This window comes from Falco peregrinus, chromosome 2 (genome assembly GCF_023634155.1).
Source record: "Falco peregrinus isolate bFalPer1 chromosome 2, bFalPer1.pri, whole genome shotgun sequence".
Taxonomy (NCBI): Eukaryota; Metazoa; Chordata; class Aves; order Falconiformes; family Falconidae; genus Falco; species Falco peregrinus.
The window spans coordinates 122,276,704-122,290,677 of record NC_073722.1 but is presented as its reverse complement, the minus strand read 5'-3'; the positions used below and the strand labels follow the sequence as shown (position 1 = coordinate 122,290,677).

At 45.1% G+C, this 13,974-nt stretch overlaps 1 protein-coding gene across 2 annotated transcripts in view; it reads right to left on the bottom strand.

Annotated features, from left to right (window-relative positions):
* Positions 1 to 10,856, bottom strand: part of RAB11FIP4 (RAB11 family interacting protein 4) — a 130,383-nt gene extending 119,527 nt beyond the window's left edge. Inside the window, exon 1 of one of the 2 annotated variants that reach the window (XM_005230706.4) lies at positions 10,533 to 10,856. In XM_005230706.4, coding sequence (XP_005230763.1) covers positions 10,533 to 10,676 — 144 coding nt within the window. In that variant the 5' untranslated portion in view covers positions 10,677 to 10,856. The remainder of the gene's footprint in view (positions 1 to 10,532) is intronic. The other variant, XM_027777260.2, reaches the window with a different exon arrangement.
* Positions 10,857 to 13,974: the final 3,118 nt, after the last annotated feature.

The window sequence follows — 13,974 nt, the reverse complement described above, 5'->3', positions numbered from 1 at the left end:
ACAGCACTTTCCAGTAAATGTGTTTAACTGTGAAAAGAGCTTGCATTGGGTAAGGGGCACACAATTCCCAGGTGAGAAGGAAAGATGCAGTTTTCCTCTGTGGAAACTTCCATGCCTTGTAATTGCTTAGTAAGAAAGCAAAACTGACATTATCAAAGCTCCTTTGAAGATGTATCCCAAAACACTCCTCAATTCCTTATTTTCAAACAATCCCAAAGAAAACTGAGGAATGAAACATACAATTCACTCTTTACACTGGAGGCTAAAATTCACAAATTTCACCAATGTCTGGCTGCAGTAAATTAAGTCAGACTTCATTTGCTCAAGACCAGGGAATGATCAGGCAACTGTGATCATGAGCTATGAAAACCAATAGCCAAATAAACAATTAATGAGCCAAAATCCTACGCTGTCTTGTACCACACTTTTATCCTGCTTCCTGCACAGATGCACAGATGTTCTTTTCCTAGAGTTTACATTCTTCTAGGCTTTTACATAGCTTGGCATTATCAATGGTTTTGCTTTACCTGTTGCTTTATTTTCCCCACAGCTCTGGATAACCGCAGGCTGAACATAACTCAAATTAGGCAGAGGAGAGATGTACTGAATAGTAGATTTTTTCTTCCTCCTACATCCACAAAGTCTCCGCACTTACTCAATACATAACTTGCTAAATAATTGATTTTTCAGCTTTCTCTCCAAGTAACTGAAATCAAAACGTATTTTTTCATGTTTCTCAGAAGAAAACAGAAAAAAAAATGCTTTATGTTGAGCAAAATCTTATGTTTCAGAGCATTTTCACTTGTTGTTTGCCAAATATTTCAATTTAAATTTTGTCAATAAAAAGCTAACTTCAAATGGATACAAACAAGATATCATACTTTTAAAAAATCCAAAAGGAGACGTTAATTACATTCCGTCCTTTTTAAGGCAAAAACAATTTGCTAAACATCTGAAATTTTAGGATTTTTTTTTCCCCACTCTTCACACAAAAACCAGACTCAGGGTCTATATGTTATTTGCCAAAAGAAGAGAGGAAGAAAACATCAGCATCAGCTGATACACTGTTAGATGGTTCTGTATTGCTGAGATGCTGACATGCTCCAAATGAGCCAACACTTTAAGTTCCTCAGCACTGAATAAATGCATAATTAATTGTATACATCCTACCATAATAATTTTATGTTGTCAACACATATGTCTGTTGTCAGATCTGTCTGACATCAGGAGGGAACACACAGGTTTGAAGTGAGTTGCCAGCCTCTATAGAGTATGCCTGTGGCAGAGTTAGGATACTCCTGATTTGGAACAGCTTTGCCTGCATTGTTTTTTTCATCATGAAAAAGAATTACCTGATGGAAAAAAACCCCTAAAGACACCCACTCAGAAAAGCAGAAACATTATTCAACATTCCAGTTCTTGTTAGACCAAAGCAAACACACAGCTTCAGAGCACTCTCATCAAGGTGTTATCTTTAGCCCTCCCAGCAGCATTAGGTTCCTCCAAAAAAGTCAATAGGCCAGTGCAGCAGTTCTTTGGCACTGTTTTTCCCTGAGATTCCCCTTTAACAACAAATGCAAAACACTTTCCCTTCTGTTCTACAAAGCTATCCAATCTGCTGGCTCTGCTAACAAATGTCAATTTACTGCACCATGACAACATCTGTATTTACCTAAAGTTGCTGCACGCATACCTGAAGAATAGTTTAAGTTCAGGATCCAGTTGTTACTACACACATGCCTCAGACTAAATCCTCAAATCAATGCCCTCACTCTGTACAGCACTGCAATCTGCCTCTGACGTTGAAGGTCCTACCTCAAAGCTGCTGCTCGGGGCTGTCCCTCCACTCACTGAGCGCAGCTCTCCTGTGGACAGATCCAGTCTATTGAATTAGCACTCTTTGCCCAGGCACAACTGGATGCGGTGGTGCATGGATCCAGAGGAAAGCACAAGGTTATACAGCAGTTGTTACGGAGGCTGCATAAAGCCTGAAATAGTACTGTGTAAAAATTACGCTCCCATGAAATACACTTTTATGCGATACAAGACGGCTTTGCTCCCATTCCAACACATCTCCTCTCATGACCCTCCCAGTTCAAATAGGCTGGCCCAGCAGCCAACACGAGGCCATCCCAGCTTGACAAGGCTGTCGGCTAGCTCATGGCCACATTACATGCCCAGATGCACCGCTGAACACAACAGCTGCCATGCTGGCCAACCAACACAGCAATTCAACCAGGGCGCTCAAGAGCACAATGTTCTTAAAATGGGAATGAAAGCAGCCACGACACCTAGACAGGGTAACTACAGGCTCCCATCTTCTCCAGGCTGGATGCAAAGGGGGTCTGTTCCATACCACTGGCCACAAGCTAGTGCTTTGTCTGTTGTATGATGAACATCAAAACCACAGAATAAACCAGCAACAGAAACAGCAACAAAGCTAGTCCTTACTACCTGGCTGCAAATGCTAGTCAGTCACATTCGCTTACGCCACACAATGGTCACACTGCTCAATTCAATGAAATGACCAATTCCCTGGGTCAAAATGCCAAACCTGCTCTCACTGATGCTTGGGAAGAACCGCAGAATCTCTCTCTTACTAGATCCCTTTTCCTTTCATTAGCACCCCACATCCCTAGGAGCCCTCCATGGCTGCCTTTAGCCCTCTTCCCAGCAGTCTCTATTGTATTTTGACACACCACCACACCAATCCAGCACACAAGAGACTCCTGCAACAAAATTTTTCTAATGAGAGTCCTACAGCTTTCTACTGTTCCCAGCAGCTAACAACACCAAGAAAGGCGGCTTTCACACCATTACCAGAGGATTCTGTACCACTTTATGGTGACAGAATATACTGTTGCACAGGGACAAAAGGGTAAGTGCCAACAATTACAAATGGTCTCTGTGTTGACATCTCTGGGCCATTTCACTTTCTGTATTGCCATTAGCTACTGTATCTAACATATACATCACATGGTTTAATTGGGTATAATACCTTTATAGCAACTTGCCACAAAAACAGTGAAATCACCAATATTTTAGGACAGTTTCTCAACTCTATTAATACTTGCAAACATATGGACAAAGCTGTTGTATCTGCACATTCGTTTGGATTTTTTATCACAACAACAGAAGCGTCATTGGAAAAGAATATCCCATGTTCCAAAATCCATCTGAATCCCATTGGGAAGGGTCAGTTTATCCAGAAGGGATGGAACCACACCAGAATGTCTTCACTGTCCCATTGCAAACCTTCACAATAAGCCAGGCACTGAGGATGTCCAGAATGACCCACATGCTGGGAAAAATATGAAGCATGCTTTATCAGCAAATTTGCAGCAGGTACACCAGGAATGTGCACCAGTTTGGAACATCACGGAACACTGCCACAGGCTGAATATCTGCTATAGAAAATGACTCCTTGCAAGCTTCCTATCCAAGGACTGCTTGCAGGAGTGCTGTACCAGGACTCGGCTTCTCTGTTGGAGGCCAGTGTGACACAGGCTGCTGCAGGGCAGCAGGGAATGGCTCTGTTCTCTAAGGAAAGCCCTGAACTGAGAGTGGGAAAAAAGAAGTTTGACAATGCAAGTGTACGTGTGATGTTATGGAACACTTGAGAAGACACATACTTGTGCATCAAAATGTAGAAAATTTAAAACTGCCACCACTCTAGAGGAACAAGTAGGTTTGGTTGACACCTCTCATTCCACCAAGCCAACAGCCTCTCCACTCCATAACAGACAATTCAGTACCTTTCCTTCTAATTTTAGAAAACTTAACAGAGAAAAGTCTCTAGCATTTCTAAGCTTTTCACTTGACCTAAAACCATAACACTATACCCAAACTAAATTCTCAAAGGAGCTTTAAAATCTAAAGAGTATATTGTAATTTTTCCAGGTCTCTGCCCTGTGCATTGACCCTGTCTCCCTTGCAGTATTTTGACCCCACAGTTCACTCCTGTCACTCACTCTGGGGCCAAACATACCACAGGACCGAACTGGACACAAGGCTTAGGAAGGAGGAGCCCTACTATTTTTGGTTTTAACTGCACAAAATATGTGAAAACACTTGCATTCCCTCCAAGCAAGACCCTTCAGTTACATCTTCAGTAAAAAGGAACCGAGATGAATTACACAGTCCTTTGTTTACACTCACATTGCTGTTGTAAAACCATATGTTATAGTACTAGTGATTGTGTCTGACGCTCTCTTTTATCATTCATGTACTCAATCACACCCTGCACTGAGTTAACTACATTCACCACATGGATGGGTATTTATTCAGAAGCCTATGCAAGTATCTAGGTCTGAGATCACGTGTGTCTCCTGAAATACTGTGTATTTTAAGAACTGTTAGAACTTCAACTCTAGCTCCTGAGCAGACTGTCTGATTCAAAAATCAAATCCGGGATTTTAAAATGTTTGTGAATATTAGCATTAAAATCAAATAAAATTAATAGGAAACTATATTGTCAACTACACAGAGAATTAAAACAATCACATTTACTTATCTAAACATTGATTTTTTCCACTTTGTTGCTATAAAACCACTGCTGCTGAGCATGAGTCAATTGTGCTAAATTGTAGGTTAACAATGCAATTTAGAAACCAAGGAAAATTCTGTATTGGGGATCACCCCCACAAATACTATATGGCAATGGCTTGTTTGCAGCAATTTTGTACAAGTCACTTCTCAAAGCTTAACTCATATTAAAGAAATAAAATCGGTATGTGATGGAAATCTGAAACCCTCCCTAGGATTTGCAAGACCAAATTTCTGGAGAACAAGCAGACATGCAACAGACAAAGAATATAAATTTCACAACAGCATGGATTGAATCAGGCATGGAAAAGGGGGAAAGGGAGAAGACTTTACATAAATATCTGGTCTTGCTAGGCCACTGAATCTTTTAACTTCACCAGTTACATATGGTACCTTCCATACTGTACACAAAAGATGCAGTACTCTCTTCTATGCTTGATCCATATGCTAACTTTTTTCTTTACTTTCGTGTTTAATAAGACAACACAGTATCACTGTACCTGTAGTAAATGCAAACACAGTAGTTATAAACCACAGTCATTTAAATATCAAGAATTGCTATCAAAATTGTTTGCCTTTCTGTCAGGCATTAAGAATTTACTATTTCAGATCACTGACTTGTATGGCAAACACAGCCACAATCAATTCTTAACTATACATATAACCCCCTCAGAGCTCTTACCTCTGAAATACAAACATATTACATAATGTATTAAACTCCTGAATGCACAGCAAACCTACCGCTTCTCTCTTCATAACAGTGTTTCAGAAAATGTTTGATTAACAGTAAGTACTAAGCTTGCTTTATGTCAGCTGTTTAGAAATACATGCTTAGTTTCAGGATATATCAAAAGGTTATTTTAAACATATTGCTGCTAGTTTGTATTGAATTAGGAAGGCTACAGTGACTGTACCTTGACTAATCCATGAACTAAGTATCCCACTATGCCATTTCAGAACTGCATTTTTTCCAAGTCACTGTAAATGATATGAAATATCTGGGTCATTAGCAAACACAGTTTTAAGGAGCCTAAACGTGTGGCAGCCTTGCTGCTACCTAGAGAACACCATCGCACTGGAGTGCTCATTGCATCCTCACTACATCTAGGCAAATATTTTATTTTTTCTTTCAGTAATTATTTCCAGGAAAAGCAAAGAAGAAAGAAGTCGTAACTCTCTTCTGCCTCCATTATGAGAATGGCAGTTATCACTTGGTAACACCCTAATATTTTCATTTAAATGTCTCAGTGCCAAATTCTCCTTTTCTCGTGGCTGGTAATAAGTCCAGAGCACACTGCACATTATCAAGAAAGTATGAATTAGCCTCTGTCATCATGCACATTGATGTAAATTTGCAGTGATTCCATTAATTTCTGGGTGCAACTCTGAACTGCAACACTACAATTAGGAGCCTGAAATTCACCCAGACCATTCAGATAGACTCCATGTTGTCATGCAGTGAAATTACACTCCTGCTGTTTACAGGACAAGCTAGTATGGGGTCGCTACAGTAGAAGGGCTGTGTTTAGAGCGTGACTCCATCAGGTGTCCCTGGGAGACATCTGAGAACAGGCCAAAATGGACCATCAGGAGCGTCATTAAACTCAGCCAGCAGCCACAATCTACTACCTAGGCTACTAGATACCTACTTGAGGCTGTCGTCTTTAATTTCTGCCCAGAATGGGGATGAATGGAAGCGACTAAAATTAGCAACAAACATCTCCCTATTTCAGTCGTTTCTTTTGGCCAGAAAGTTTCATTTGTTCACGTGAAATATGTGAACTTGTTTTCAGCTACTTCTGTTCTACCACTAGTAAACCATCGATGGACTTCAAGTGAATTACTGTCCACTCACAAGGATAGCTGATATTGGCCTACCAATTTTATTAGCTGCTCAAGTTTCCTCTCAGGTGGGACACTGCTTCAAGTTAATCTCACTGTGACAAAGACTACTGTCTATGCACCTGTATAGTTTGCACACCCCCAAGAGGTGATTACATACCTCAAAAAGGAGTCATCAACATGTTCAGCATGTTTCACTTGTTGCTGAAAACTGAATGTAGAGTTTAAATAGAATCTGGCATAATGAAACATCAACTGGCACTATCCTGAAATACACATTCGCACAATCTGGTGCCAGAACTGGGGCTTGCTGAACATGTCACTCACAATGCTCCTAGACACTTGGCTGTTAGCGCAACTATCTTCCCAGTGAAAGGGAACCAGATGGTGAGTGACTCTTGGCATTTTTCAATGTTATGTGAAGTGTTTCTTCAGCTAGTGAGTACATGCCATCCAGTCAAGTCGCTTTGGCAACAGCTCTTCACATCTTTCTTCAGATTTCTCCACAAACGACAAACAGACCATTCAACAGGAAAGCAAGGCCCAAGCCTGCTGTTTTTAAGCACTGAACCAAAAGTCTCAGCTAGGCGTTTCTGTTGTCAGTGGAGACAAAGAAGCACATCTAAGGCTTTATTTCATCCCTGGGTCCTGCTACACCCTCCAAGCGTTCAATTGCTCATCAATGACCATGGAGGAAGATTAGTTTAGACAACTCTGTTAAATGCCCTCAATCAAGATGGGATAAACAGAGGCCAAAATGCCAAAGTGCTTAAAAGCACAGGCAAGCAGTGCTCAACAGCTAGCCTGGTCTGCTATTAATTCAGGCAACACAGCAGGAATTGAGAGACATGATTCTGCTCCTGGCTTGCCAAAATAACATGGCCAAGTCATTTCTTCCTCTAGTGGAACCACATGCCTGGTAGGGCAAAGCAAAGGTTCGCAAGCAAACTTGCTAGAAGTGCTTCTGCAGCCAAAACACCTTACCTAAACAGCTGCGCTCAGGCACTCGGTGTTCTGCTGCAGTGGACTCTCCATGACCACATGGCAAGAAGAGGATTTCAGTGTGCATGGGAAAGGCAGAACGGAATGAGTTACAGTAGGGATGGTGCAGTCTTAAAGAAGAATAGCATCAAGCTACTAAAAGCAGAGGCCTCAAAAGTCCACTAAAAGTAAAACAGTGAAAAATTTTATCCGAAATGTTAAAGTTTATTTCACTGTGCAGGTAAGGACTGCTTTGTTTGAACAGAAAGCTGCTGCCTTGCTGCAACATTTTGCCTTGGGGCAGTTTTCAGACAGTTGTTATCCTTCAGGAATGATAAATTTCAGCATGGTGACTACACACACAACACACAAAGAAGAAAGAAAAAGGAAATGCACAGAAAAACTAGAAAAAGCTAAATGCCAGACACAAGAATTTACAGACTCCAAACTCTGGATGGCAGTGGCCCCAAGGAGGTACAGAAGAGGTGGAAAGCTGCATGTATCAGGTATTATCATTTCATAAACATGACCCAGGGCTACTGTTGGTAAGAGTCAGAATTATTCAGGCCACAATGCTACAAAATAGGATCCTTCCTGTGGCCAGATGAATTACATAAACAGAGGGAGCATATAACTTACACAGGAGGGCAAAGCAATCTTTCACCAATGCCAGTGGAAAGATTTCTTTTGAATGTAAAGGGAGCTGAGGTGGATAAGTATCAAGAAGTATAGCATGTTCAAATTATACTTAATTTTCAATGACAGTAAGTATGTTCTAGTGTGCTAAAGGGAACTCCTCTCTAGTAGTGTCTCCTCACTTTAATTTCATGAGATGCGTTCCTGCACAGAGCTTATTAGGTTCCTGCAGATGCAAGGTTGAAAGCACCATGCTATGTGGGAGAATAGATTCTCACCATCTCCAAACATCAACTGATTCATCACACATAAAGTTCATTTTTAACATGACTTAAAACCAAACTAGCTCACCTACAGTGGTTGTTCTACAGTAAATCTGCACTTGGAAAACTGATTCTGTATTTCCCTAGCAAGCCTCTTTTGGTGATTTACAAATCCCATTTAATGAGTTGACATATGCTCCTTTGAAGTCAAGGAACTGCTAGCCAATGACTACAATACACACAGGGAAGCAAACCAGAACAAGTTTATTAAAACCCTGATAGATATATAGATAAGACTTCTTTGTCACAGTTTTGAAAACATCTTATTGAACACTACCAGTTACAACTGAGCAAAATACAAAGGATGCATTTCTCATCACTGGTAATCTCTCCTGTGCCTGCCCAGTAAGCCATCACATCCTGAAACCTGGCTACTACCACCGATGAGTGGTACTTTTTCTACTGCCGTCATTGTTGAGATTTCCAGTTTTCTCTTTCTTTCCATCGCATTATTTTCCAACTAATACGCTCCAATTCACTCTAAGCTTATGAGATCACCACCTGAACCCTCCTTTGCATCAACCTGCTCCTCTCTCCCAACCTTAGAGATTTCTAAGACAGAAGGAGGACTGTTACACTCATCAATGCCATCCTGCTGCAAAACAGGCAGTAGAACTGCACCAGTCTTCCTCAGTGCTGCAAGAGAAAGCCACTGATCTGCCTCTGAATAAATGCAGCAGTGCAAAAAGCAATTCTGATGCAGTGTATCTGGCAGTAAGGATTTAAAAATACTTCTGTTAGTTTATATAGAATTACAAAACTTACCAGGAGACAAATAAAATCAGAAGTCAATAAAGCTATCTACTGTTACTCATTTCTCCTCCTCATTTTTCTTGTTAAAAAAAGTAACTCCATCATCTCATTAAGAAAATGTTTAACAGACCTGTGCCTATCTGCAAGCAATAAGCCTTCTGTCTCCTGGTCTTCTGCTTTCATTCACAAGCTGTGTTTCATTACCAGCAGTAGGTCAAAAATAAGTAATCTGCTCCAACAATTACTGTGAATTCACTCTGGTTTTGCTGCCTTTTTGGCAACCCCTTATAAACTACCACTTTATCAGCTCCTCACATTAATTTGTTTTATTGTACTTTAAAAGGTCAGCTGACACGGGTTTTCTGAATCCTGTCTTAGTCCCAATGCCCCTCCACCTGCCCAGCACCCAAAACTGCTGGGACATATTGTGAAGCATTGAACAGTTAAGTGCAATATCCTGGGAGTTCTCCTAGGAAAAGCAAGCATTTCTTGCTGGTTAATCTTCTTGGAGCTGCAGCCTCCAATTGAATCACTTAAGGGAACTGTTTCAAACCCAATGCATGTTACTACCCTCATAGACACTGGCCTGAATCCTGCTCTCATTTACACTGATGTCACGGCTCTACAGTGGTCCCACTGACGCAACGGCTCCACTGAGACCAGTGGTGCGACTCCAGATTTACGCTGTGTCACTGAAGGGCTGGATGGAGTCCTCGCTTCCAGCCCATCACCTGGAGGTTTCAGGGTTCACCTGGGCTGGTGCTTCCCTCACTGCCGTACTCCACCAGCTGGCGGGCAGGCCGGGCAGCCCCCGCTGCGGCTCCCTCAGCCCGGGGCTTTGCTCCCAGTACCCCACCAAGCCTGGGACCCCAGTAAGGACACAGTCCAGCCAGGGCGGAGAAAACCCATGCTGCCCATGCTGTCACCAGAATAAATACACCTCCCCGAAAGGCACTGAGACCCCGAGCACCCCTGGCACCTGGACGGCCCGGGGGAGCAGGATCGGCCCCTCCACCCCAGGGGACCGGGAGCCAGGTCAGCCCGGGGGATCTGGGCCGCCCTGAGGGACGGGGGAGGCTCCGGGCCCCCCTGAGGGAAGGAGGGCTCTGGGCCGTCTTCAGGGAGGACTGCGGGAATGGGGGAGGACGGCTGGGTGGCCCTGAGGGAAAGCGGCTCCAGGCCGCCATGGGGACAGCTCTGGGACCCCCTGAGGGGCCGGGGGAGTCCAAGCCGCCCTGCCAGGAGAGGGTCTGGGCCGCTCTGAGGGGCGGAGGCGGGTGGGTCCCAAAGGGACGGGGGGAATCCGGGCCGCCATGAGGGAAGGTGGGTGACGGGGCGCCCCGGGTGGTCCCGGCGGGGCCTGGCCAGGCAGAGCCGGGGCCCCGGCCCGCGGGGCGGGCGCAGCAGGTGAAAGTTGCGCGGCTGCAGGGGCGGGACCGGGGGGCCACTCACCTCATCCCCTTGGCCGAACTGCAGCCCCAGGGCGACGAAGTGCTCCACCCGGATGAAGCCGTCCGCATCCTCGTCGCACACGTCGAAAACCTCCTTGAGCTTCCGCAGGAATCGCAGCAGGCTCGCCGGCTCCATCGCGGGCATTAGCTGGAGGCCGGCGGCACGGCCGCGGCCGCAGCAGCCATGATCACCCGCGCCTTCAGCGGGTGCGTGACATCAGCTCTGGGGAGCGGGAGGGACGGCGAGAAGGAGGGAGGGATGGAGGAGAGCGGAGGGAGGACGCGAGCCGCGGGCGGAGGGAGGGAGCGAGGGAAGGGAGAACAATAGGGCAGAGCTGGAGGATGGGGAGGGAGAGGGAGGGGTGGTGGGATCCGCGCTCGGCAGGGGCGGGGCCGCCGCCAGGGGGCGCCGCCGCGAGGGGAGAGGCGCCGCCGGGGCCGGGCGGGAGGCGGCGGGAAGCGGCCGCGCAGCCCGGCGGGGCGAGGTGCGAGAGCGACCACCCTGCAGGGGGGCGAGGAGCGACGGTTTGGGGGCAGCACCGGTGCGGAGTTCCCCTGGGATGCAGAATCGCCCCAGGGAGGGAATGGGGGAGGGGCAGCGAGGGAGGCAGGATGAAGACTCCAGGGACAGCGGGCCTGGCACCCCTGGGTTCCTTCCCTGGCTGTGACAGAGCCATTCGCGGTCCCTTCGCTGCCCCGCTCCTCAGCCCTCCTCCCCACCACCTCAAATAAAACACCAGTCACATTATAAATTTCCCTGAAAAAGCCATTGATCCTGGTGTGAAAAGGTCCAGGCTAGTGGGAGAAAAACAGAGCGTGAAGAGTTAAGGGGCAATTAAGGAAAAGGAGGACAAGCAGAGCTTCACCTGCTTCACTGAGCTCAAGTGACCAGGCAGAGGCACCCCTGTGGCTGGAGCTGGCTCAGAACAGGCACTGTTCACCCGGGCTTTAATGAGACACAGCTGATAACCAAGGGATGTCCCTGCCTGTGCAGGATTCCGCATTAAAGCCTTCTGCAACTGCTGTGCTCCATAGCTGGGTTTTAATTTGATCTCTGCTCTGTCCCCCTTTTCCAGTCTTTTGGACTGCTTTTTAAGCCCATAGCCAGGAGCTGCCAGAGGGAAGACCAGGAATGGTTCTCGTTCCTGCATTGTGCCTCAGATCAGGAATGCTGGGACACCGCCCTGGGGAGGAAGGAGCACTGGCCAAGTCAGGCTCAGGTACTTACTGCCTCTGCCAGCATGTGCCCACTGTGGCTGCTGAGCACAGGTGACCATCCATCACTGAGTGGTGTTCTGCAGGTGATTGATATAGCTGTCCATCTTAAATGACCATGAAAGTGCAGCAGGTTTTGAACTGAGACAGTATCCATTCATTTGCTTCTTGCAGTAAGAGAGGTCCACATGGCCCTTAGCAACCTGAAAATCCCACGATTACAGCAAGCTTGGCAAATTAATCTCTTTTCTCGGAACCAATAGGGGTGCTCTCCTCAGGAAGTTTTGTTTCTCTGAGCACATGTCTCTTTATGTGCAAATTCAGGGTTTGGGAAGAAGCTGACTTGACAGCCCTGTAGGTTGTAAGTCAGCTGTCAATCAACAACAGAGTGACAGCACACACTGCACTAGCAATACAGCTCCCCACATATCAGCCCTCCGACACAGAGATAAGGAGCTGGTCCCAGAGCTTCTGCCACCTTGAACTTCCTTTAGTTTTACAACAAATATGGAGGAGTTCTCCTTTTGCCTCACTGATGTACAAAAGGGCCTTTCCAGACTGGAAAAACACCAAAGTGTGGAGATCACATACGAGCCTTGGGAAGCAAAGAATTTATGAAGAAATGTGAGGAAATCTGAAAGAGAAAAGGGTAGCAAAATATTTGATCAGCAAACTTCTCTGAAGTTACCTAGTTAAACCAGGATTCTTAGGACATGGGGACATTTAGCTTTTATCTCAGGACCCGTCAACTCATCTTCATGTTACGTGGGGACCGAGCTTAGCACACCAGTCAGGGGCACCTACTCAAAGTATTCAAAAATCTGTGAGCTGATACCCCTCAAAGTTGTGGAAAGCACACGTGTGGAATCAGCTGCTGTTAGTCTAACTGCTCTAAAGTGGAGTTCAGCCTCTTCAAAGCTTCAGAGCACATCTGTGTCACTGTTCCACCTTGATTGCTGAAATTGCCTCAGTGCCTCCTCACAGCCTCCAGCTCACCTCTCTGTGTGCAGGTGGGCAGTGGTAGTCTCAGACAGAGAAGTGGAGTCACACCAAGTATTATGGGGAGAGGAAAAAAAAAAAAGGAATACTTATTCACATTTGCCATGACCAGAGGAAGAATTTCCACACTGCAGAGGGATAATGCTCTGTCTTGTGGATTCCAGTTAATTTCCACTGGTTCTACTTCATCTTCTAGTGGAGGAAGAAGGAGCATCATTTAGATACACAAGTAAGTGGCAACATAGATTTAAACAAAACCTGTCTGCATTAAAATCTGTGTAATTCTTGCATTAATCTGTAAGGGTGGGGGTTGCGGGAGAAGAGAAAAAAAGCTCCAAGTATAGACACTACAGTTTGGGGAAGTTAGTACTTAAGCCTGAGGACTGCCACAGACAGCCTGAGTGCCAGAAAGCTCTGGAATCAAGCCGACAGGAGAGCTGAAGAGGCTATAGAAGCTGTCATTGTAGACAGCTGAATTTTTTGAGCAAAATCTGACAGCTGGGAGATGATTTGACAGCACTGAACACAGGAGAATTGGGATCTGAGATGCTGTCAGTAAAGGTCCAGGGTCTGAAAACTAGCGGTGCCCTGAGTGTGCTGAAGTCAGGACACTGAGCTGTGCACCATGTGCAAACGTGCCACACACTTGCTGGGCAACTGCACTGGCAAGGTACAGTTTGTAAAGTCGAATCAAGGAGGTCAATTTTTATTGCCAGTGGATGTAGCTGGCATTACTCCTTGCTGATCTCTGCTTCTCCAGGTCTATGTAGAACATGTCTGCTAATAACAGTGGGCTATTTTTCCTTACTGGTATTATATCAAAATACTTGTTTAATCGGAGATCTTTGGCAACTTCTTCATTTGACACATGCACTATGTGGAAAAAATATTTTACATTCTGCAAATCTATTTTTCTGGACTTGAAATATGACTAGTGGTGGTGCTACCATATTTGCCTGTTAAAAATAAATCGTTCAAGAGGAAACATTTCATTGACTATCACAGGCCATGGCTGTCATTTGCAGGACTTCTTTAAAATCAGCTGCTTTTCCATCAGTGTCACTTCCACTTACATAGCAAATTCTAATCCAGTGCCAGAAACAGCATTTAAGGAGTGCATTCCCCACGGCTGATGACCTCATCTACAATTCTGGTTGTGTTCCAGCATATTGGAGCAATATCGAGACCCAGCTTCTCAGAACAGCTTCATAGCACAATTTCTCTTTATA